This window comes from Mirounga angustirostris, unplaced genomic scaffold (assembly GCF_029215605.1).
Source record: "Mirounga angustirostris isolate CCGP_5_RB_7025 unplaced genomic scaffold, mMirAng1.0.hap1 SCAF_2, whole genome shotgun sequence".
In the NCBI taxonomy this organism is placed as follows: Eukaryota; Metazoa; Chordata; class Mammalia; order Carnivora; family Phocidae; genus Mirounga; species Mirounga angustirostris.
Window position 1 is genome coordinate 62,882,312 of NW_026991710.1, and position 26,088 is coordinate 62,908,399.

At 38.8% G+C, this 26,088-nt stretch overlaps 1 protein-coding gene across 5 annotated transcripts in view; it reads left to right on the top strand.

Moving 5' to 3' along the window:
• FRAS1 (Fraser extracellular matrix complex subunit 1) overlaps nt 1-26,088 on the top strand; it is a 420,408-nt gene that overhangs the window by 286,083 nt on the left and 108,237 nt on the right. For all 5 annotated transcript variants that reach the window (XM_064584673.1, XM_064584674.1, XM_064584670.1 and 2 more), the window contains 4 exons: nt 5,419-5,572; nt 11,477-11,655; nt 15,994-16,110; nt 23,670-23,784. In XM_064584673.1, the coding sequence (XP_064440743.1) occupies nt 5,419-5,572; nt 11,477-11,655; nt 15,994-16,110; nt 23,670-23,784 (565 nt within the window). The remainder of the gene's footprint in view (nt 1-5,418; nt 5,573-11,476; nt 11,656-15,993; nt 16,111-23,669; nt 23,785-26,088) is intronic.

Below are 26,088 nucleotides of genomic sequence, written 5' to 3' on the forward strand. Positions count from 1 at the left end.
AGAGTATATGTTCAAAAAATGTTGATTACAAAATTTTGTTTGTTTATAAAGTAGTTGAAATCTACGTGGAGAGAAGGTTCTGTATTCTTGACCTGAAGGAACAGAGCTTCTGAGGAGCATACACACACTGTCCAAACACACAAAACAGTCCAATTATCTTTCCATCCTTTATCCTGGTAAATAGAATCTAAGTTTGACCTTCTATGTCCACCCTACATGATCCTTCCTTAAAATCCACAGTGTCCTTTAAGGTTGCATTTTAAAAGCTATGGTATAAATGAGCCTTTGCAAATTAAGACTTTTTTTTAACAGAATAAATAAAATATTAGGATTGCTATTACATCCAATTATAGTCATTTTCTATTTGATTAAGTTTTAAAATTTTTTGGCTTTAGTAGTTTGACCCAGGGTTGGGATACACTGTCATTTGAAATGATCATTTATGCCCCAACATTTATTTTAGGGGAGGGAGTTTTCATTTTATCTGTGAGATTTTTCCTTCTAATGATAGAAGCTACTTCTGGTTTACAGCATTAATATTTTTATTTGTAATACAATATATAATGGCTAAACTTTACTGCCAACATTTCTGTATGCCCATTGTTCTATGAGATGAATTAGAAGAACTATTTAATTTAAAGCACTCTTTTGATTATGCCCCCATAATCCCTTTTTGGGATTTCATTGCTTTCTAATGTGGTACCCCGAAGGATATATAAAACATTACTAGGCAGGAGATTATTCAACTCATGTTATGGCTAATTTCTTGAGCTTACAGGGATATAGGCACCATTGTGCAGAAGAAAAAAAAACTACAAGGAGATAAAGAAATTGCAAAATGTCAGAATCATTGGGGAAATGAGGTTAAAATTTGTTTGGCTCTTCTGGACACTTTAACTGTAGAAAAGATGGTGTATAGCCTTCTATTCATCTCTTCTTGTACCTTCCCTGGACTCTCTCCCAGAAGAAAGCAACTGAGAAAACCATCTTCATCATAATGAGTGGGAAGAATTATACTTCTTTCCCTTAGACAGTTGTCTGTTTCTTCTTAAGTATTATAAACAAATAATTCAGAAACAGAGGCATGTATAGTATCTGGTTATAAATATAAATATTCTAAAAGACCTGTCTGTGGGATTTCAGGAGAACCACTCTAGACCCAACACTATTTCTTTTTTTTTTTTTATTGTTATGTTAATCCCCATACATTACATCATTAGTTTTAGATGTAGTGTTCCATGATTCATTGTTTGTGCATAACACCCAGTGCTCCATGCAGTACGTGCCCTCTTTAATACCCATCACCAGGCTAACCCCTCCTCCCACCCCCCTCCCCTCTAGAACCCTCAGTTTGTTTTTCAGAGTCCATCGTCTGACCCAACACTATTTCTATCCTGAGCTGTGCTTCTCCTACTTCAGCATGCCTCCACATCCCCTGGGGATCCTGTTTAAATACAAGAGGAAATGCATCAAACTACAAAGCTGCACAGCAAAGTAAACAGTCAACAAAATGTAAAGGCAGCCTACGGAATGGGAGAAAATATTTGAAACCATATATCTGATAAAGGATTAATATCTAAAATATATAAGGAACTCAGACAACTCAATAGCAAAGTCATCATCATCATCATCATCATCATCATCATCCAGTTAAGACTTGGCCTAAGGATCTGCACAGACCTTTGTCAAAAGAAGACATACAATGGCCAATAGTTACATGAAAAGGTGCTCAACATCATTCATCATCAGGAAAATGCAAATCAAAATGACAATGAGATATTACCTCATACCTGTTAGAATGGCTATTATCAAAAAGACAAAGCATAACAAGTGTTGGTGAGCGTACTGAGAAAAGGGAACCTGTATACACTCTTGGTGGGATTGTAAATTGGTGCAGCCATTATGGAAAACAGTATGGAGGTTCCTCAGAAGATTAAAAACAGAACTATCATATGATCCAGCAATTTCACTTCTGGGTAGATATCTAAAGGAAATGAAATCTGTGTCTCAAAGAGATATATGTACTCACATGTTTATTGCAGCATTATTCACAATAGCCAAGGTATGGAAACATCCTAGCTGTCTCTTGATGGATAAATGGTTGAAGAAAGGGGCACCTGGGTGGCTCAGTTGGTTGAGTGACCAACTATTGATTTCAGCTCAGGTCATGATCTCTGAGTCCTGGGATCAAGACCCATACTGGGCTCCACGCTCAGCAGGGAGTCTGCTTCAGGATTCTCTCTCTCTCTCTCTCTCTCCCTCTGCCCCTCTCCCCACTCGCTTGCTCTCTCAAATAAATAAATCAGTCTTTTTAAAAAAAATGGCTAAAGAAAATCTGTTCTACATATATAATGGAATATTATTCAGCCTTAAAAAAGGAAATCCTGCCATTTGTGACAGCATGGGTGAGCTTGAAGAACATTATGCTAAGTAAAATAAGCCAGACACAAAAAGACAAATTCTGCATGATCTCATTTATATTTGGAATCTAAAACAGTCCAGCTCATAAAAGCAGAGCAGAATGGTGGTTGCCAGGGACTGAGGTAGGAGAAATGGGGAGATGTTAGTCAAAGGTAGCCAAAGGGTATAGTGGTTCAGTTACCAGGGATGAATAAGTTCTGGAGATACAACATATAGCATCGTGGCTATACTTAATATTGTATTGTATACCTGAAATTTGCTGAGTGGGTTGACCTTAAGTGTTTTTACCACATGCACACACAAAAGTGTAGTTATGTGAGGTGATAGATTTCTTAATTAGCTTGAATTTCACAACATATACGTATATCAAAACATCACGTTGTGCACCTTAACTATCTACAACCTTTATTTGTCAAATATACTTCAGTAAAGCTGGTGAAAAAAAATAAAATGCAGATTCTACATCAGAATCCGGGGTGGGGCCTGAGATTCTGAATTTGTAATAAGCTTCCAGATGTTGCCTTTGTCCTAACACTGACATATAAGGGGTACTGTCTGCTAAAGATTTACACTCACACAGGAATTAGAGAATTGTATTGGTAAAGTGTAGCCAAGATAGAAGTGTAGTGAGAGAGACATCTGGGGACATGCATTCAGGTCCCAGTACTTACTTGCTTGGAATATGAAAAAACACATTGCTTCATCAGTCCCAGAATGTGGTTGTTGGTATATGATGGATTTCTGTAACCATGATCAAATTTGATGAGGCTGCTTCTATTAGAGAGATTTCTAGCAATTAAGACATTGGGTCGGGGCACCTGGGTGGCTCAGTCATTAAGCATCTGCCTTCGGCTCAGGTCATGATCCCAGGGTCCTGGGATCGAGCCCCGCATCGGGCTCCCTGCTCCGTGGGAAGCCTGCTTCTCCCTCTCCTGCTCCCCCTGCTTGTGTTCCCTCTCTCGCTGTGTGTGTGTCTCTCTCTCTGTCAAATAAATAAATAAAATCTTTAAAAAAAAAAAAAAGACACTGGGTCTAAGTGTACTATGTTTTATGAAACTCTTGCTGAAGTTAATAGGGATTTTCCCCCCACAGTTCTGGGGGGGGCGCGGAATGGAGGAAAATTCTTGGCACATTTGGATGTTTTTGTAACTAATATACTATATCAGTTGTGAAAGGAGAAAATTCTTGGGAGTTTGCCCCTGAGCGCTGATCACAATAGAAGGTGACTTTGCTGCCGTTCGCCTGGGCACTGTTTGACTGGCTCCCCGGTAATTGTGGTGAGAATAGCTATGACCACCTCTTGTCGGGGGCAAATGCTCTCGTGTCAAGTGACTGTAAAGGCATATTTGTTGCCTTCTGCTCTGAATATGCCCCTCCTGGGAGTGGTGTTTGTTCTGTTTATTGGCATATTTGAAAGTAATAACGATAATTTATAAAAACATCCCCTTTGAAATGCCCCATTTTAAGATACCAGATTTATTCATTTTTGAAGTATGAAAACAAACTGAAAGCTGAAGACAGGCAGGCTCACTAATCTCCTTCCGTGGAAAGTGTCAGTTATGAGGCTTTGGAAGAGGTGCACACCTTGCAAATCAGGAATGGCAACACTTTTTTAATGACATTAGCTTTAGCAATTAAAATGGTTGCCTTCTCAGGAGTGCTAAAGAGGTTGATTTCTTCCAGTCAGCTATTCCCAACAGTTGTTTCTAAGGCTTCACTTTCAATCAGTCATCAAGGCCTGTCAGTTTGACCTCTGGTGTTTCTGGAAACTGTTTCTAACTCTCCATTCCTGCTGTGATGACTTTTTCATCTTCTCTCACCTGAGCCATTACAAGAATTTGTCAAATGGTTTCTACAGCCCCAGACACATGTCAGTTCTAGCCCCTTCCATCTCTTGCTGATGGAGGCTTTATAAACCCCAGACCTGCTCATCCCCTTTCCTTCCATGAAGACACATGTTGAGTTTACCGGGCCTACAAGATAAATGAAGACTTTTAGTACAGCATTTACCTTCTACCCGCCAACCTTAAGAGAGTGTCCCTTTTTATTCACCCCCTCTTCTGGCTCCATAAACTCTTCTTGCCCAGACACCTGGGTATTTTATGAAGCACACAGTACATTGCCTCATGTCTTTGCCTCGCTTGGGCCCTCTGCACAGAATCCGTTTCACCACTTGTCTCTTAGAAGGGCCATGTTTTGGTCATTCAAGAGTTAAATGATATTTCCATAGGAAAGCATTCCTGAGCATTCCTCCATCAAAGAGGAAACCTCCTTTTTCCTTTATTCTCCCACTGCACCCTGCTCAAGCTTCTTACAGAGCATCATTTGTGATGCATCCTGATTATTTGTCTATGGGGGGACCACTAGACTGTAAGTTCTGAAACTGACATCTTGTTTAGGCATTCTTATATATCTCAGGCCTCTGGCAAAAGAGCTGACCTATAATAGGTGCTTAATGTATAGTGCTTGAATGTGGGAGGATGGGGAGGATGGAAGGACAGTGAGATGGACAAATGAAAGAAAGAAATGGAGAGACTTGTCTTCCTGAATGAAATAAGTTATTTGCTTATGATAAAGTAAAGGGAAAAGTAGGATATGTACATATATACATACACATGCATATATCTACATACAATAGACATGCATAGTTCATAGAGAGACTCCAGAGCTATGAATATCTCTTATTAGATGATGGCTGGCAGCAATAGTATCTGATAACTTATGTTTTTAAGGACTGATATATATTCTGTTTAAGTCTTAAACAGAACATAATCCATATATGTATGTCCACCCTCAGCTCCAAATCACAGGATTCTCACAGCCTAAACCACTGAAGATTAGCTCAGAATTCAAAATTACAGAATAGATGAGGAAACAATCCATAGTATGATAAGAAAAATGAACAAAATGATTAAAATTCCAAGGATTTCAAAGGAGTAATCATAATATATATATATTTTGGCTTGGACTTAATAGTGTACTCTTTCCTTATTCTAGAATGATGCAGGTCTTCGGCTTGTGGCTAATTCAGTGGTGTGGGTTCCAGAAGGTGGGATGCTGCAAATTACCAACAGAATCCTACAGGCTGAAGCTCCAGGTGCCAGTGCCTCAGAAATCATCTACAAAATTACCCAGGACCACCCACAATTTGGTAACTTTTTTTTCCCTTTGTCATGATCTCATCATTGTATCCAGCAGTCTTGGACTTGCTTTGGTATGATGCCATGCAACAAGGTTGTGATTCCAATACAGCTGACTTTCTAATACCTCACACATCTCATTTAAACACAGAATAGTCAAAATAACTATCATACTATACACATATTATATACGAGGTGGTGTGCTAAGTAATGTAGACCTGTTAGTATATATGAAATCCAAAATTTAAGTTTTAAAATAAGTTCATTTTACAGAGTAAGTAACTTGCTGAGATATGGTTCATTTTAGCATATATAGCTAATAATTTCAGTTTAATTTTGAAGCTCAGACTCTCAAACTCCACCTTATGCCCCCTCCAGAACATCACCAGACTTCTTGTTGAGACTTTAAAAAAAAAAAGTTTTACATAAAAACATTTTTAAAGATCTCCATTGTTAACTTCCACTCCTAGCAAGATAGTAGAGTATGATAACTTGAAAATTCTCCCTCGTCACCATCATCTAGAAGTGCCGGGTAAGAGATAAGAATTGTAGGGCACTCATGGCTGACCTTCCAAGAATAGAGAGAAATCTCCGGGTAGCAAATAGAGAAGTAGCTTAAAGTCAGTCTGGGCATGAGCTGATGGAACAGCTTCCCTGAGAGGGCTTGTATGTGTCCCAGTAACCCAGGGTCTTGAGATGTAATGCTCGTGCAGAGATAGAAAGTTATGATCCTATATAAAACTGGGACTCTGGAAAGACTTTCAATTAGAGGGACAGAATAGAAAACAAGAATGGCACCAGCCCAGAGTGATGGCAAAGAAACCGACCTGTGTTTCCCAGGGCTCAGATTGAAGCCAAAAAGTCTGTCAAGAAAGCAGAACTTCAGGCCTGTTTCTCCTGCAGATCCAGGGTTAAGTTATACTGTGCACATTGTCTGAGAAAGCCACAGCTGAGACATTCATATGAATATTAATCTCAGGCTGATGATACTTCTTGGGTCCCTTGCAGAAACTGGTAGAAACTGTTGTGGAATGTCCACCCTCAACTCTGGATCACAGGATTCTCACAGCCTAAACCACTGAAGAATAGCTCAGAATTCAAAATTACAGATAAGGAAATAATCCATAGTATAAGAAAAATGAACAAAATGATTAAAATTCCAAGGATTTCAAACAAAGGAGTAATCATAACAACTATGAAACAAGCATATTAAAATGATTTAAAGACACAAAAGAAGGAATTGAAACTGTAAGGCAATAACCAAGTATCATAAAAATTAAAGAATAGGCAGGTAGATTTTTTAAAAAAACTAAATAGATCACCTGAAAAAGAAAATTATATTCATTACAAGTAAAAACTTTCTTGGCATGTTAAATAGCAGAGGAATAATAATCTGTTTTTCCTCTGGGTTACTGGATTTTAAAAATTATGTATTTTATGTAGTGAGGGAAAAAAGTTAACTTTTGTGCAATTTAAAAGTAATTCCGATGTGGTGCCTGGGTGGCTCAGCTGGTTAAGCATCCGACTTTTGATTTCAGCTCAGGTCATGTTCTCAGGGTTCTGAGACGGAGCCCCACATCAGGCTCTGCACCAAGAGTGTGGAGCCTGCTTAAGATTCTCTCTTCCTCTCCCTCTGTCCCTCCCATCGCCCCCCTCACCCCCCACTCACACGCTCTCTCTCTCTCAAGAAAAAAAGACTTAAAAAAAAAGTAATTCCAATGTCAACAAAGACATTGAAAAGCATAATCTAATCAAGAATTACTATAACCTGAATGGGAAGAAATCAAAGAGAGAGACAAACCATATGAGACTCTGGATTCTGGGAAACAAACTGAGGGTTGCAGAAAGGGAGGTGGGTGGGGGATGGGATAACTGGGTGATAGGAATTATAGAGGGCATATAATATGATGAGCACTGGGTGATAGTCTCAACTAATGTGAATCATTGAACACTATATCAAAAACTAATGATATACTATACCTTGGCTAGCTGAATTGAAATTAAAGAATTAATATAATTATAAAATAGCTGGTCTAGGGGTGCCTGGGTGGCTCAGTCATTAAGCGTCTGCCTTCGGCTCGGGTCATGATCCCAGGGTCCTGGGATCAAGCCCCGCATCAGGTTCCCTGCTCTGAGGGAGGCCTGCTTCTCCCTCTCCCACTCTACTTGCTTGTGTTCCTGCTCTCACTATCTCTCTCTCTGTCAAATAAATAAATAAAATCTTTAAAAAAAAAATAGCTGGTCTAGCTGGGGTGTCTTTTATTATAGTTGTGTAACTTTGAGGAAGGCAAGTGGACCCCTTTGAACCTTAGGTTCTTTGAAAGTTTAGGCTAGATAATTTTTTTAACTTTTTATTTTAAAATAATTTTAGACTTACTGAAAAGTTGCAAAAATAGTACAAAGAGCCCTTGAATACCCTTTATCTAGTCTCCCTCAATGGTAGCATCTTACAGAACAATAGAACAATTATCAAAACCAGGAAGCTAACATGGACACAATGCTATTAATTAATCCACAGACCTTATTCAACTTTGCATTCTTCTATCCACTGATTTTAAGCTCGATAATGTTTAAGTCCTTTTCAGCTCTAAAAATCTTTGACTCATTTGATGTATTAAATTCTCTACCTTTATCTTGATCATTAAAAGCCAAAAAATTTAATTTCCTAGAGACAGCCCAATATTCCAATATTCTGTTTAACTCTTAAACAGAACAATGCTGAATTAAATAATTTTTTAAGCCATTTCAGCTTGACAAATGCCATGTAGGCTTGCCTATGACCCTTTCCTACTATAACTCTTTTAATTAACTTCTTCCTATGAACATAATCCTCTTTCTGTGTGTCCAGAGCCCCCTATTAGTAATAATCAAATCACATTACCCTTAAGAAGCACTCAAGAGTGAAAAAGATGGTGGGAACTGGAAACCCACTTAACACCAATCTGCTTACATCCATCTATCGCAGTGGTGTGAATTTGTGGAGCCCCTACCCCCTTGCCACCCCAGCTACTGTGGACTCCCTCATCACTTTGGAATGTTCCAGTTGGGCTTTAGACTTTTTGTGAAGAACTGACCATGGAACTGAACCAAATGTAAATTGCTTGTGTAGTAAATGCATAATGGACCCAAGTTCCACCACTTATAGACTCATCACTGCTCTCAAATTTAAGTGTAGACAAGTTGATTAATACTTGTACCTTTAGCTACTTCACAAGTTTGAAAGTAAATTTAATAAGATGGTTTTAATGAAGTAACTTATCATTTGAAGGAAAATCTGATTTAATCCAACACATTGCCAACTCTAAATTATTTAGCATTGGGTAAGAAAGCTTTAATACAAATTTTCTCAATCCCAAAATAATTCATCAAGATTCCACTGAGATTCTAATTCTTAATACCTATCAAATCTTCAGAATTCTTGATTAAACTGTAGAGTTCAGTATTAAGGAAATCCCAAGTAGAGATTATTTTGTTTTTTAAACCCAGACTGTTTTGTAAGCCTGGATTTCCATATATCTAAAGGGTCAGCTTCTTGTATTTGTCATAATAAGAGCAGAGGTGAGGTTACAGCTACACAAAAGCTGTCACCTTGGTGGGGTGAACCCCACAAAATACTGATACTTCTACCTGTCTCCTCATATTCAACAGACCCAGTGCTCAACTTCCCTCCATCCTGCTCATCCATCAGTGTCATTGCTGCCCTTCCTGTCAATGGATGAGCCCTCCCCAACTCTCACCCTTCACAACCACAAGTGTCGAGTTCTGTTGCTTCCACTTAGTGACTCTCATGTCTGTTTATTTCTTTCCAATCTTATTTCCGTTGCTTTAGTTCAGGATCCCATCGGTCATCTGGATTTTGCAGGGGTCTCACAATTGGTCAAACTGTCTACATAAATGTTAATTACTATTATTACCATTTTTATAAAATAAAATTCAGCCTCTTTAACAGTTCTTTCATAGGCTCCCTGTATTCTGATCATATATGCTTTGTGTTCTAAGTTAGTTCGTGCCATTCACCTACTGAAATCTCACAGTGGCTCCAGGTTGCTTATGGGGGACTGATCTCAGGGGTAGGAACTGCATCTTGCTTATCTTTGAATCCCCATCCCTGAAGGGTCTAGCATGATAGCTAGCACCTAACAGGTATTCAGTCATTCTTATCTGAGTCGAAATTCACGGAATTAGTCAATATTCTGTGGTTCCTGTTAATCTGCATAACATGGCAATTTTTTAAGATCTGAAAAACAGGTTTATTTCATTAGGCCTGGTTAGAAAAACTGCTTAGTTTTTCTATTGTAAAGAAGAACAGCTAGGAAATTAGCATTTGAATATTTTCTATTTTTCTACTCTCCACATTTTCATTGTAGAAGTCTACTTTCAGAATATTTTACAGGTGTGCTCACATTCCTAAACAGTCTACATCCTAGAATAGCATGTTTATTATGAACAGAGGTTGAACTAGGGAGAGACGGCTAATGGAATTTGTGACTTAGGTATAAATGAGAAACAATACTAAAAAACTAGAGCGAGTTGATTCTACACATGACTTTATAAAGAGACTATTGATGTTTTTTTTCTTACTTCAGTATTTCATCACCATCCTGATGCTCATTTTGAATTTGAATTTAGTGCATATAAATATTAGAAGGAATATTTCCTTCAAGTAAGAAAATTGCTTTAGTGTAATCAAAATGTGTTTTCAGTTGTCCAATGTGTCTAGTATACTTAGTGTACTAAGATCTGGGTATCCTGCTAGAGAACCTCTCTCTCTCCCTACCCCCGCCCCCTTCTATTCCTCTTACCATCTGAGTGGTGAGGAGGCTTCTCTCAGATTTATTATTAGATGCATTTTCATGAGAACATGGCTTTTGTTTTCAGCAGTTCATCCCTTCTCCTGTTTGGTTTACACTTGAGGGCATATTATCCTGGTGAAATTTTAATTGTTTCCATAACACCTCTGTATTTGCAATCTCACTTTAAGGAGATAGTAGCTTCAGGTGAGGAACAAGCCATAGAAACAGATTGGTAGTGTTGTCATTTAGATTTAGGTTTCCTTGCTTCAATTCTAATGAAGTCTAAGGAATGATGGAGGAGAAAACAAGATCAGTTATTTAGGAGGGTAGATACAAGACTGTGAACACAAAATAACCATGACTGAAGTCTCAACTCCTTCACATATCATCTGTGAACTTGAAGAAGTTACTGAACTTCTCTGAGCCTAAAGAACTTTCTTTAAATGTGGATAACAGTAGCATCTTCAGAAGGATCAAATAACATAATGATAAGGTGGCCAACATCCTTTTTAAGTACCCATGAACTATTCTCATTTTACCAATAGGAACAGAGGCTTATAAAGCCTACATAAAGTTCATGCAGCTTGACGTGGAGCTGGGTTTGAATGATCATATAACGTGCTTCATGCAGTCCCCGCCATAGGCATCCCAGGGCCAGCTAACATTATTCTCATTGTACAGAATTCTCCCAAGAATAACTCTTTCTGAATTTTTTCAGGTTTCCCATTATGTTTACACCAAAAATGTCCAGGTTAGAAAGCATTTCCTGCTACACAGCAAGTTGTACATAGAAATGAATCCATCTAGTGCCTGTATTTGAATATTTGTTGTATTCACAATTTTATGTGACTTAATTGATATAGTCAGTAACTTCATACATGAATTGCCCTTGAATTACTTTTCGTGTTTTTTAGCTGAGAGACTGGGAATTCTGTGTCTGTAGGTGAATTTGATGATGCCTATTGAATGCTGTGTTAATATACTTTCCTTCACCTTAGATTAAAAATAAAGAAGTACCTAATTTCTTTTAAAAAAAAACAAAAGGTAGTAGACAAGGAGATGAGGGCTCTGATTTACTTTTACATTTCCCAGAGATCCTCACTAACCATGTGGCTTTCTTAGGAGAGGTGGTCCTGCTCGTTGATATGCCTGCAGACAGTCCCGCAGAGGAAGGGCAGCACCTGCCTGATGGGAGGACAGCAACTCCCACCAGCACCTTTACCCAGCAAGACATCAACGAAGGCATCGTGTGGTACAGGCACTCAGGAGTCCCGGCCCAGAGCGATTCCTTCCTCTTTCAGGTACCCTCCGCGGCTGATTGACATCTTTTCTGATGTCTGGATGGTCTGACGATAACCATCGCCATTATTTTAAACAATTTGGGTCGTTTTCTGTGTTGCTTGGAAATCACATTTGGTGGAAGAATAAATGTAATTAATAGCATTGAGAGGTTTTTTTTTTTTATCTCCCGATTCAGTCCTACAATATCTCTACAAGCAGAGTCATCCCATGGAAGGGAGTTTATAATTGATAATGGCCAAAGTGTTTTGGAAAAAAAAATGTTTTCAAAATATTAAAGTGCCCTATGGAGGAAAAAAATATTTCTATTTTCAAATGTTTTTGGAACATTTGCCATCTTATGATAAGATCAGAGGCTTAGCAGCCAAACCCAGTGGGTTCATATTTCAGTTTTGCCGTGCACTACTGTTCAACTTTGGGAAAATTATTTTGGTGAAATCCTTGTGCTTCATTTTTCTCATCTGTAAAATAGAGCTACTATGAGGATTTAATGAGCACGTAGAATACCTCCTGTCACTATGTACGGGTTTGTTACTACCATTTATAAAGATTGATCAAATACCAGTGCTAAAGACTGAATGTCTGTGTCCCCCTGAGATGCATATGTTGAAATCCTACCCCCTCTCTGTGCAATGGTATATTGACATGAGACCCTTGGTAGGTGATTAGGTTTAGATGAGGTCATGAGGGCTGTGCTCTCATAAATGGGATTAGTACACTTACAGGAGTCACAAGAGAGCTTGCCCCCCTTCCCTGCTCCCTGCCGTGGAGATGCAATGAGAATTCAGTGGTCTGCAGCCCAGAAAAGAGCCCTCATCAAAACCGAACCATGCTGGCACCCTGTTCCAGACTTCTGGTCTCCAGAACTGCAAGAAATAAGTTTCTTTTGTTTATGAGCCACTCAGTTTATGTATTTTTGTTATAGTAGCCTGAGCAAACTAAGACAAACAGACCATACGGAGGCTGTCAATAAATTAAAGAACAAGAAATTCTACTGAGTGCATTCTCTGGCACTTATCAAATATAATTAGAAATTAATAATAAAAGGCTAGACAAAAAATGCAAACCGTTTAGAATTTTTTAGATAGTCTCCTAAATAATTACTCGTTCTAAAAGGAAATCAAAACAGCAAACTATTAAGAAATGTTGATGGGGAGGAAATAACTTCTCAGAACTTAAATGATGGGGACAAAATAATACTCAGAAGAAAATTGATGGCCTTAAGCTCTTATTATTGAGCAGAAAAACATGAAAATAAATGGATTAAGTGAAGCTACAGAACCACAAGGGAAACCTAAGGAAAGCAAAAGGAAGGAATTCTTAGAGATAAGCAGAGGAATCGATTCAGTATAAAATGGGAGAATTGATAATGAGTACAAAACCCGAATCTTGGGAAAGATCAATAAAATTAGACAAACTTATGTCAAAGGCAGTTTGGAAATAAAGAATTGAATGGAAGTACAAAGGAATGAGGAACTTGGAGAAACAGCATTGAAACAGATACAGAAAAGAATTTGGGAAAATGTAAGAGAAATATAAAGACGCTCTCGTGGTGAGTGATCAGCCAAAGCAGGGTTGCAGACCCTCTGAGTCTGAGGCTTTTCCTTTGTCCAGGAATCCAACAATAGCTCACCTTGTTAAATAACCATCCATTCTGTTCCTGAGGACTGGTGTGCACATCTTCCTTGCCTGACTAATTTATATAGTGTAAAAGATGTGCTTTTCCAGGGAGCAGATTAAACTAAACTTGAAAAGCATTAAAATGAGATGATACTGAGCATACTGAATGTCCAATGAGTGAGCAAGCCTCATGTGCCCTTTGCCAAGTTAGCTTTTTCATTTTTAGCATGTGGGCACTGCACAATCCTCAAAGAATGAGTCAGAATGGAGGCAAAGACCTCAATCATAAGAAGACACCTCAGCCAACTAGAATCCTCAGATCTGCCTTTGCCTTTATTGGTGTCAGGATGAAAAACATTCTCAATATGGAGCACTTCCTTGGAAAGGGAGTCTCAGTACCTGCTCAAAATGATATTTGATTGCTTTTGCAACATGGTTACTAAATGGGTAATTATAAAAAAGCAAAAGTTACTGATTTTTTTTTTAAAAACAAACTCTCTAGAGTTTAAGACATGCAGCTGAACATTCTTACTTAGAAAGTCGTTCCCTTTGGAGAGTCTTCACACATTTTCCTCAAGATGTGTTTAGAACCCTGACCTGAAATCTTCAAAATCTATGGGATTTTCTTTAGAACATCCTCCATAGTGACAGTATATCATCCTTTGGAAGTTGATTTTAAAAAATTACCAAAGAGCCAAAAGTCAGTCAGAGTCCTGTCTGGTAAGAAGAGCAGTAATTATTTTTGGTTAAAACAGGGAGCAATTATGAAGTAACAAGCTCAGTTTTCTTCAGTGATTTGTGAACTCTCTCTGAAGGCATTCCAAAAAGTGCATTTTGAACACTGACAGCATCTTTATTGCAAATGTGAAACAAATCTCTGAGATTATGATCTCCTGGATGTGAACGTTTCAGTGTGTTTTTAAAGTCTCATTGTTTTATAGACTTACCTCATATTTTGATTTGAAATGACACAGACACTGTAGCTATGTGCTAAAATAAATAGTTGCAACTTCTCTCATTCGTCATCTTAGTGTCCCTGAAGGATTTTAAACTAAAAAAGATGCTGTTCTAATGATTCTTCTCTTTCTTCCCTTCTCTTTTCTTTCTTTAAAGCAGAAAATGCAATACAATGAGTTGCATGGATTTAATTCTATTTTAATGCTGATGTGCTGTCATGAGCCATCAATGCATCCCATCTGTTACTTTGCTCATAAAACTTGGGATTTATGTAATGCAAGTGGCATTAAAAAATAGAGCATGGCATAGTGAGAAGAAAGCATGTACATTTGCATCATTTAGGGCATGGGAAGGAACTCTGGCTTTGGTATATTCAGATCACATTGAAACAGCCTTAGGGGATGTGGTATGAAAAGACCAACATATTTCACACCAGTATCTTTACTAAGGAAGCTAGAAGTGATTCCCTTGCTTGGTAATATGTCCACATTTCACTACCTACACAGCGTTCCATTCTTTTTCTTCAAAAGATAGAGCATATTTTCCCCTTTCCTAAGTTTCTAAAGCTTCCAGATAGAGCCATCTTGGTCAGTAGGAAGATCATGAACCTGCTAACCTGGTTAAATACTGACCCTTATTGACTATAACTTTGACACCTTTTGACACTTTTTTGACCTTCAGTTTCCTCGTCTTCAAAATAGGAGATGATATCTACTTTGTAAGTAGGTAAGTAAGATAACTTTTGAAAAGTAGGTAGTATGGTGCTGAGCCCCTGATAGATGTTAGTGAATTATAGCTATTGTTATTAAATTATTCATAATGACACACAGTGTCTTCTTGATGAAAATATGTAGATATTCCAAAACTTGATCTCCAAGTATCTGATGGGATCGAGATAGAGAAGACAGTTTTTCTGTTGGGCATAACTTGAGAAGACACAGAGAAAGGACTGCCATTCCTGCTTTTTTCTCAGAATTGACAGAACCCTTGCCCCCTGTCATGGAATTATTGCAACTACATATGGCCACACAGGCCTTAGCAACTCTTGTAACAATCCTAAGGTGGAACATACAGTGGAGAGAGGGACGGTTTAAGGGGGCAGCTCAGAAGGACTGAGGGAGGGGAGGAGCTAGCTGCATAAGCAAAGCATCCTTTTTCAGCATTTTTGAAGCAAGAAGAGGTCGATTTTGTGACTCTTCTAATTGTAAATCCTATTAATCTCATTTTACAGTGATGAGGCTGAGATTTGTCATTTATAATCTAGGTGTACGTATCTGTGCTGAGTAAAGTTTAAAGAAGTAGAATAAAAGTCACATATATAACATGTGTTATATATGCTTATAATGAGATATGTAGCTATCAAAAATCATGTTTTCAAGACTAATGAAATAACAAAACATAGTATTATGTTAGGTAAAAGTATAGAACACTTATTTGTATCTCAAGTTTCACAGATGCATCGAAAATGGATTAAACTGAAGTGCATCAGTATGTTAATAACTTCTATTTTTACTTAGTGAAATGCTAGATTTTTTATTTCTTATTTGTATTTCTGTGCATTTTTAGAACTGCCTAAAATGATTACATGGTTTTTTTTTTATCAGGAAAGCATTAGCATTAAAATGAAGAGCAGAATGAAAATTATAATGCAAAAACACATAGAATTCAAAGACAGATGGTTTAAAGGGGAAAAAATAAACATGCACAAACATGCTGTGCCCAACAGAGGATGAGAGGCTCACCAGTATGATGTTTCTTTTCAGGTGTCCAGTGCCACAGATGCCCATACACATCTGGAGAGCCGCATGTTCAACATCGCGATCTTACCACAGACACCGGGGGCGCCTAAACTCTCTCGGGGAGCGTCTCTCCATATGACCGTGAGTTGGGTGGGAGGGCTCGTGGTTTCTGCTTGGAGGAGGCACGCTGTTGGGGTTTAATAGAGTGTCCTGCTTTCGTATCTGGTGAATGCCTGGCGCAGAGCGCGGACTCTGGGGCCAATAATAACCAGCCTTGAGAACACATTTCTCTTTGACTTGAAAAAGAAATTTAAAATTCCAGAGTGAAGGGAAGGTTATGTGGAATCCACTGCAACCTCCCATCCATTGCCTCTGTCCTTTTTATAGCATTCCAGATGGTCTCAGGGCTTCTCCTTGAGTAGTTGGAAGGAGTTTCAAGCTTGTGTCTATTTAATCAATACCATTTAGGTATGATTGTTCAGTCAGTTCTGGCCCCATCTCTCTGGAGAAATTGTCACTCTATGTTTTAGAAGCCCTATGAGAAGCTTTTGTTTTTGTTTTTCTGTTATAAAACTTTCCTGGAGAAAGTAATGCCTTTGCTGAATCCAAAGAAATAAGTACCAGTTATCCAAGTGAAAGTTTGAGGGGCAGGTCAGAAGGAACGGAGAAGTGAAGGTGAAGGGCACTACCAGATGTAAGAACAGCACAGAGATGAAAGACAATGTGATGGTTGGGAAAATTGCAAACAGATCAATAAGACTGGAGAACTTAGGGAGGCAGAGGAGGAGTAGTGAGGATGTGGAGGTTCATGAGCTAGATCACAGAAGGTCTTGAGTGCTGTGTAGGAAGAAGGAGTGTGAGCACATGGAAAGGTTTGAAGTAAGGTGACAGCTAAATTAGTACATGAAGCTTAGTTCAGACAATTAGCAGCTCCACTGTAACCCCATATCCAGGGGGTATGTAAAGCCAGAACCCTTGTTCTAGACAGAGCCACAAGCATATAAGACCTTGTAAATTAATCATTAAGGATTCACATTTTAGTTAGTGCCCACATAATTACACTCCAAAGTAGTGTATCAGCCCTGAGCCACAACAAAGAGAGCAGCTATAGTTTTAGAAATTATGGGTCTGGGGCATGACAGAGACATACAGGGGGAAACAAAGTTTTTAATGAATAGCTGGTATCGGCATTTCCACCATAAACCATAATTTAAAGAAATCATAATTCAGCAGCACTATAAAGTCTATAATTCATCATTTTGACTGGAGGAACTTGGATCAGAATTTTCTGTGAAGTGTAAAGAAAAACGTGCATACACATTTCTTGCCAAATGCTAATGCAGTGTTATTTTGAGTTTAGAGGGAAAAAATGGGCCAGGAGCCAATGAAGATGGCACTGTTCCCACTATGTTGTTGTGGACCTCTAGAGACTTCTCAAGTTACTTAACCTTTAGGGTCTCAGGTTGCATGTTTGTAGATTAGATCTGTCTTGTCTAATTTAGGATATCACAAAGGTGAGTTTACTGTAAAATGTGATTAGCCCACTCTTTTATTCCTTAAAATATACACAGTTTGTATTTCTTTTGACATTAATCGCAGCCATTACTATAGGATATACTTGCAATCTGTGACAAAAACACATTTTCTATTCAGTGATTGGGACTCACCTAAGCACACAACATTATGAACGTATATGCTAAATACATATATGGTATATCCATATATGTGTTTAAGGGTAGGAGTCCACCTCTCCAGTCATTCAGTCATTCAAATAAACACTGATTTATCCCATGTGCTGTGAAACACATTGGAGATTCAGTGACTACAAAACACAGTCTCTATTCTCAAGCAACTTAGAGTCTAAAACAAGCAAATAAGGAGGCAATGACAATACATGATGAGTGCTATGATATGATACGCAAGCAGAGTCACAATATGGAAGCAAACAGGGAGACACCTAGTCCAGTGGAGCGTGGGGGAGGTCATGGAGGGCTTCCTCTTGGAGGTGAACTGAGCTGGTTGAAGTGTAAATGATCTCTAGAGCATAGTCTCAAATTTCAGCCTGCCTTAGGACCACCTGTAGGGTTTGTTAGATCACAGATCGCTGGAGCCCACCCCAGCGTTTTCTAATTTAGGAGACCTGGTCTAAGGGCTGAGAATTTGCATGTCTAACAAGTTCCCAGGTGATACTGTTGCTTCTGTTCTACTCGCCACACTTGAAACCCCATTTATCTAGACTACAAATAGAGAGAAATTCATTCCAGGCAGATGAGCAGCAGGTGAAAAAAGTGAGAGACACAGGAGAACATGACATGTTTGAGGAATTACAGAGAGTTCAGTTGGCCAGAGCATAAATCCCTAGGTGAAAAAGAAATAAGAAATGAGAGTCAGATCATAGAGGACCTTACAGATAAGATGAAGAGTTTCCGTTTTGTCCTGAACGAATGTTTTTGGGCAAGTAGGATGCTGAAAGATTCATAGCAGAGAGGGGGCATGATCAGATTTTTAATTTAGGAAGATCATTCTGTCTGTAGTGTAAAGAACGCCCCACATGGGGTCCAGACAGAGAAAAGGAGGCCAAGAAACAGGCTGTTACAGTCATCTAGAACAAGAAGGGTTGGTAGCATAAACCGCATGCAGTGGCAATAAGGATTAAGAGTTAGTGAAATCTCAAAGAGACACTGGCACAGTCATGTATAATCCAGCATTATACATCATGGCTGAGAGGCAGAAGCATCTTAAATGTCCTTCAGGTGATAAATAGATAAAGAAATTGTGTTATATACAACAACGGAATATTATTCAATCTTAAAGAAGAAGGAAATCCTGCCATGCTACAGGATGTATGAACCTTAAGGACATCCTAAGTGAAATAAGCCAGTCACGAAAGGACAAATACTGCATGATTCCACTTATGTGAGCGATCTAAAGTAGTAACACTTTTAGAAACAGAAAGTGGAAAGGTAGTTGCCCCTGCAGGGGTGGGGGGTAGAGGTAGGGAGAGGGAAATGGTGAGTTAATTTTGTTCAGTGGATATAGAGTTTCAGTTTTGTAAGATGAAAAAGTTCTAGACATCTGTTCCACAACAATGTGTATATAGTTTACTGTACTCTGCACTTAAAAGTGGTTAAAATGGTAAAAAAAAAAGGGGGGGGGGAGATTAAAAGATATTTAGAGCCATAGTGGTCAACTGGGTATAGGAAGAGGGTAAAACAGCCCAGTTTCTGAATATGTTGAGATGCCATTCATTGAGATCGAGACTGTATGGGGACCCTAGGGGGAGGGGGAGAGGTGGAGGCCATGATGAGTTCAATGGGATGCACTTATAAAGGGTGTGCCTATTAAGGGCTGGCAGAAGGTTAGTAGATATTCTCTGTGGGAGATAAACCTCTGAGAATCATTAATGGCAAGTAGTGGTTTAATCCTCGGGCCTGAGATTCCCCAGGAAGATTGCATAGAGTAAAAAGCAACATAAACAGATACCTGCGTAAAGGGAAATTTGTTCTGTGGCCTTTCTATAATGCTCTTCTTCATCCAATCCGATCCTCTAAATGGTATCTTATGATTTTGTTTTGTAGTATTCCATAAGAATTATGTGCATACATACATGTATAAGATGTGTACACATATGAATAATATTATAAGGTGTATATATATATATATAAACATGTGAGATGTATACATTTAGGATATATATCAAATTTGGGCAAGGAGATCTGTAAACATGCATATTTACCAATAAATAGCATAGCATAGTGTGAGATTCAGCAAATAAGTTAATAGATTTACATCAACTCAGTTTTCCAAGTAATCATCCACCATTTGACTTAGAAGAGCCTTAAGGACAAAAGCTTTAATTAATCTTGGTATCTTCCTCAGCATCTAACACAGTGCCTCATATAAAAGTAGTTGCTTAGTAAATATCTGTTGACTAAATCATTTTCAGACCTACTTTCAAACAGCTAATAATTCCCTAAACTATATCACCTTCAAATTCAAATATATTAATCATATGGGTATACACACAGACTTTGAATATCATATTTCCAATTCTTCTCTTAAAGGGGAAATAAATTCTCTTATCTCTTAATGCGAAAGAATATTTATTACTTCCTTTTTCAGATGGTTGTGGTACTCAGAGGTGGGTTGCCCAAGGTCACCACTTGAGAGAAAGGCCTTGCATAAGCCTTCCTAGTTCCATTTGTTTCCAGAGTGATCACTGTAAGAAGAGTTCTCTTAAAACTACTGTTATTGGGATTAGCAGGGATTCAGTTGGAACAGCTGATCTCTTTTGTCCTATAGACTCAAGTCTGGGCATGCTGTATTTGTTTTATGGCTGTGGGCTTATGTGTCCATGTTTTTTCTTGAGACCTTTTCAAACACTAATAAAATTATTATCTGCAATTTCTGGAAATGTTTCTTTGTTCTTGGAATTCCTGCTGTGCTTTATCTGAGCCTTTCGCACTGCTTAGCAGTTTCTACATTGGAGTTATTTATGAACTTCCCTTACTAAAAACTGGAAATCCTTGAGGAAAGAGTCTATATCTGATTCATCTTGCATCTCCCACAGCTCTTTGCTTGGTACCTTGCCCAGAGTAGGTTCTGACTAAATAGTTGCTACATGAATATGTGAGTGAATTAATTTTGTTGTCCTAACCAAACTATGTGAGAGGATGATTTCTTGTAGAACCCCCTTTTACTCATCTTATTTTTCATGTGTGTTTAATTTCTGAGGCCAGCCATGGGCTTTGCTGCTTTGGTAATATGACAGTCAACAGGTGAAAGTGGTCTTTCTTTTAATGGACGCTGAAATGATAATGTTGTTTATAAATCCTGACCTGGGATTCTAAAGGTTTAAGTTACACACACACTTTGCTAAGGCTTACATGTTGAAGTGTTTGCCCTTCTTTAGAAGACATTGAAAGATGATGAAAAATATTTTTTTAATTAAGTTGCTATAAAAGTATTTTCATTATTTTACTTCTTAGCTTAATCTGTTCATAATGATATTTTTCATTCACTCAACAAATTTTTATTGAGCACTTCCATGTGCTAGGTGCTTGGGATCCATCCATGAACAAACAAAAATCCATGTTCTCATGGAGCTTCCATTCTCTTGGTGGGGCAGGAGGGAATCGACAATAAGTAATAAATCAAATAAATAACTCATATATTGCATGTGAGTGAAAAGTATTACGGTAAAACAAAAAGTAGATCAAGGTCAAGGGGATCAGAAATGTGGTGGTGGGAACAGCAGGGGAGAGGGGAGATGCACCCAGATTGTAGTTGTAAATGAGCTGAGCTTTATTAAAACGATGATGTTTAAAGAAAGACTTGTAGGAGGTGAGGAAGAGAGTCATGCAGATACCTGAAGGAAAAGCATTCCAGGCCCAGGAAACCATGTGTTTGAACAAATCCAGTTGGGAGTGTGCTTAGATGTTCAAGGAACAGCAAGGAAGCCATTATGGCTGGAGTAGAGGGATTGAATGTGAGAGCAATCTCAAACTCACAGATGTGCCAAGTGTGTGTGTTGGGGGCAGGGAGGCCGGGAGAGGGAGGAGTTGGGGCAGATCTTGTAAGTCCTCATGGGCCATTGTAGGGACTTCAGTTTTTTTCTGGGTGAAATGGAGAGCCATTACTAGGCATTGAGCCACAGAGGTTGAACCTCCTTTTCTGGCTGGCTGTTGCACTGAAGTAGACTGTAGTGGGGGGCAGGAGAGCATTTGGGAGGCCGTCCTGGTGATCAGGTGAGATTGTGGCTCCCGGCAGAATGGTGGCAGTGGCGGTGGGGAGAAGCAATTGGATTCCAGATATATTCAGAGATAACATGGTTATTATGACAATCATTATTCTGTAATTTTCGTTTGTTGACAGATATTTTAATAAAAAAGTGTCTTCCATAATGATTTCTATGAAATTTAATCTTTCATTTCTTACTATGTTTAATTGATAAATATTGAACATTCCAAATAGCCAATATCAAAATTGATTGAACTTTGGTATGTCAGACTCAATATTGCTTTCTTCAGGGAGTCAAGTCCTTACTGTTCCTACCTCGTGCCTATTTCTATTAGTAGGGAAATAGTGTCAATACATGCCGTAATAAAATATGTTATCTTGGCTGGCATATATTTCCCTTTATCTGTGCTCCTCTGTCCATTCCCTCTTCTTATTGCTTTGTTATTTTAGGGGCATCTAAATTTTCAGAAATATCTCATAATACCCTGAGAATTTTCAGATACTCTGATGGCTTTGAGATGAAAAGGTGGTGGTACTGAGTTGGCACTTTTCTGTCCATGTAGCTGTGCCCGCACATGTGTGTGCACGCATGCGTAGGCTATAAACACCTTCCACAGGGCATAGATTTTTAATTTGTTGTCCTTACTTGTTTTATTTTAGGGTGAGAGACCAGCTGCTATTTGTAATTCTTATTTTCCTTACTCATTACATTCCAGACCTGAGCAGTGGCCTGAAATATGACTCTTTACAATAGGGGGGTTGTCCTAACCTGTAAATGCTGTCTCTCCCCAGGACAAGTGTGCCTTCAGGACACTTACAAAGCAACTGCAACCTTCAATCTTTTCACGGTTAAAAGGAAGAACAACACGCCCTTCTCCATGAGAATTACTGAGCCCTACTAATCCTTTCCTAAATGGGGAAATTCCTTCTGAAAAAGCAGAGCTTCAAAGAGCGGGAGAGTGTGTCAAACTCTAACCCTTCAGGGGTCACTTAGGAAGAGCCTGCAATGAGCCGGATATTTTTGTTCTGTCTTGTTAACAGCATATGTGACCCAGGCAGGGGCCCGTGCCCACACTTCTTTTCCCTTTTCTCATCTCCACTCCGTGTTTCTGCTGCTGTCCCCAGCTCACTGTTATGCCTGGTCATGGGATCCGAAATCCCCCCACCCTTTGAGTGTTGTCACTGTTGGTGAGTTATGGCTATATACAAGTGAATGGACAGTAAAAAAATATGGACACATTGGCCTTTTGATTAATTTTGCTTGACCCCTTCATTGGATACTGAGGGCTAGAAGAGAAAAGCAGTATCTAGTCCTTTTCAATAGTACAGTGGAGACAAAGAAACCATGGACTAGTTTTATGTGCTTTAATAAATAATTCTTAAACCTCTGAATTCAAATGATGAGCCTCTTTTGGTGTTTGAGATGAGTTCATCTTTGGCCCTTTGAAAACATCACAGTTCCCATTAGCAAAGCTGGGGGGTAGGTGCGGTTAGGGAGGGCTTCTTACCAGATACAACCTTAGCCCATTAAATCGGAGCAGAGATGTAGTGACCCCGCTGTGAATAACAGAACAGTAGGACAGCCAACTGTGATGGCTCATGTTCAAATGTGTACCACTGCGAGTTCCCCCGAGGGAAAAGTGATCATACTGGGATGCCCATAGTATGCACCAACACAAACCTGGGGGCAGAGGGCAGGGGAGAGGAGAGTACAAGAAAACTGGAAGATTCTATGACTCTGTGAGGTTCTTAAGGCCAAGACAAATCTGCATTGCAAGAGACCAGGTCCTTCTTCTGAGCTTTCAGAAAAAAATTTGCTGTAACTAATTTAAAAGCCCAAAGTGAGGGGGGTTTTTGTTTTTGTTTTGTTTTGTTTTGCTTTTTTAATAAGGTTTGTTTTTGCCTCTGGCTTTTGTTTTCATCACACTATTTGTTCTTCTTCCTCCTTCAATGTTGTTTAGGCTCGGGAAGATGGCCTCACTGTGATTCAGCCTCATTCCCTCTCCTTTGTAAACTCTGAGAGGCCAAGCGGAAAGGTTATATACAATATCACTTTACCTCTGCATCCAAATCAAGGTAAGATGTGCAGTAAATGATCTTTTGAGTGATGCTATTGTCTTCTAATTGTTGACCTATGTTCAGACCCTGGAGTTTTGTCTGCAAGTACTTGTTGAGGATTTAGGAGTAAGAATTATTCATACCCTTTGTTCCCCTGTTCTGAATTTAGGACCAATTGAGAAAGAGACACTGTGGTCAGACAGATGGAGATGAGTGTGTCAGCTTTGGTAGGACAGAACTGTGCTGGAGAACATGGTGTGCATATAACTTGACTCACTGCATTGAGCCGCCCCTCCCATGCACAGGCAGAACGGGACAGACACAAACACAGTCTGTAGGGACAGACCCTGCCCTAGTGAGGTTATGAGAGGTAAACAGACAAGAATGAGAATGAGCATGTGCTCAGGACTAGGAGCTCTGCCAGCGAGTGCAGAACAGGCTGAGCCACACACACTCCATTCCTTTCCCCTTTGGATAAGTCACTCCTCCTGCACCGAGGAAAAATGAAAATGTGAAACCACAGTCAGCAGAGAGGAGAGGTGGGCCTCTGCCATCAGTCTTCATCCTTTAGATAGCTGAACTTTGGGCTTAACTAATAAGCCTATCCCTAACAGAGGTGTGGCTATCCCTCATGGAAAGGAGATTAGCTTCTATTAAGACAGTTCTGCTCCTGAATCTGAGGCTGCCCTCCCAACACCAACCATTGCCCTGGATGTAAGCCTTTCACACGATCAAATCCCCCAGGAGAAATAAAGGTCTAAAAATTAAATTATATTACCCTTTTGATAAAGTCCAGAGAAATTAAACACCTAAAAGTCATCCTTCCCTTTTTCTAAATCTGCTAAGTCACAGCAAGAGCCGTTCTCCTTACATAGCCAGGGTAGAGGTGGAGTTCTCTTCGTCCAGCAGCCTGGGCTGTCTTCTGGAGAATGACTATAGGTCTCTCAGCCCCTCAGAACCTGAATTAGTTCAACATCAACTCTCACATGTGTCCTTCTTTGAAAGAGTTGATAGGACATGAAAGGTGATCAGAGCATTATTTCTGTACCTACAGAATTTAGAAATGATAGGTAAACTTGCAGCCTCTAAAGCATTTATCACAGAGTTATCATTGCAAATCCAGTTCTTATAATAATCATGATCCATGTTACTATTGCCAAAGATTATCAGAGACTGAGGAGTTTCTGAAGGAAAGGGTAAATTGAGAAAACTCTCATTATAGCCTCACCAGGAGCCCAGTCTATGTCATTTTCTCAGCAACCTTGACCTTTGAACTTAAACTCAATTGAAAGAATCTCATAATTATGGTAAAGTGTCTATGACTTGTAGAGAATTACCTAGTCTAAGCTATATTTTAGGGGTAGTAGTTTGTGTCTTACTATTGATTATAGTCAGTGACTTCTAGTCAAAAATCTATTTGGGTTTCACACATGAAAAGAGGCTAAACATCACTCATCGTCAGGAAAATGAAAATCGAAACCAGAATGAGATATTATCTCGCACCAGCCAGAATGGCTAGTATCAAAAAGGCAAGACATTACAAGTGTTGGCGAAGATGTGGGGAAAAGAGAACCTTTGTGCACTGTTGGCAGGAATATAAACTGGTGCAGTCACTGTGAAAAACAGTATGGAGGTTTCTCAAAAAAATTAAAAATAGAACTACTATATGATCGAATAACTGGGTATATACCCAAAGAAAGCAAAAATAGTAATTCAAAAAGACATATGCAACTTTATAATTATTGCAGCATTACTTACAATAGCCAAGATAGGGAAGCAACCTCAGTGTCTATCAGTAGATGAACGAATAAAGAAGATGTGGTGTATTTATGCACTGGGATGTTAGTCAACCATAAAAGAATGAAATCTTGCCATTCGTGACAACATGAATTGGACCTGGAGGATATTATACTAAGTGAAATAAGTCAGATGGAGAAAGACAAATAACCATATGCTTTCATTTATATGTGAATCTACAAAATAAAACAAATGAACAAACACACAAAAACAGACTCATAAATACAAAGAATAAACTAGTAGTTGCCAGAGGGGTGGGTGGTAGGTTGGGGGATGGGCAAAATAGGTGAAGGGGATTAAGAGGTACAAACTTCCAGCTATAGAATAAATAAGTCACAAGAATGAAAAAAACAGCATAAGGAATCTAGTCAATAATACTGTGATAAATTTGTATGGTGACAGATGGTAACTATACTTATCGTGGGGAGCATTTCATAATGTATACAATTGTCAAATCACTAAGTTGTACACCTGAAACTAATATATTGTCTGTCAACTATAATTCAATTAAACATTTTTTAAAAG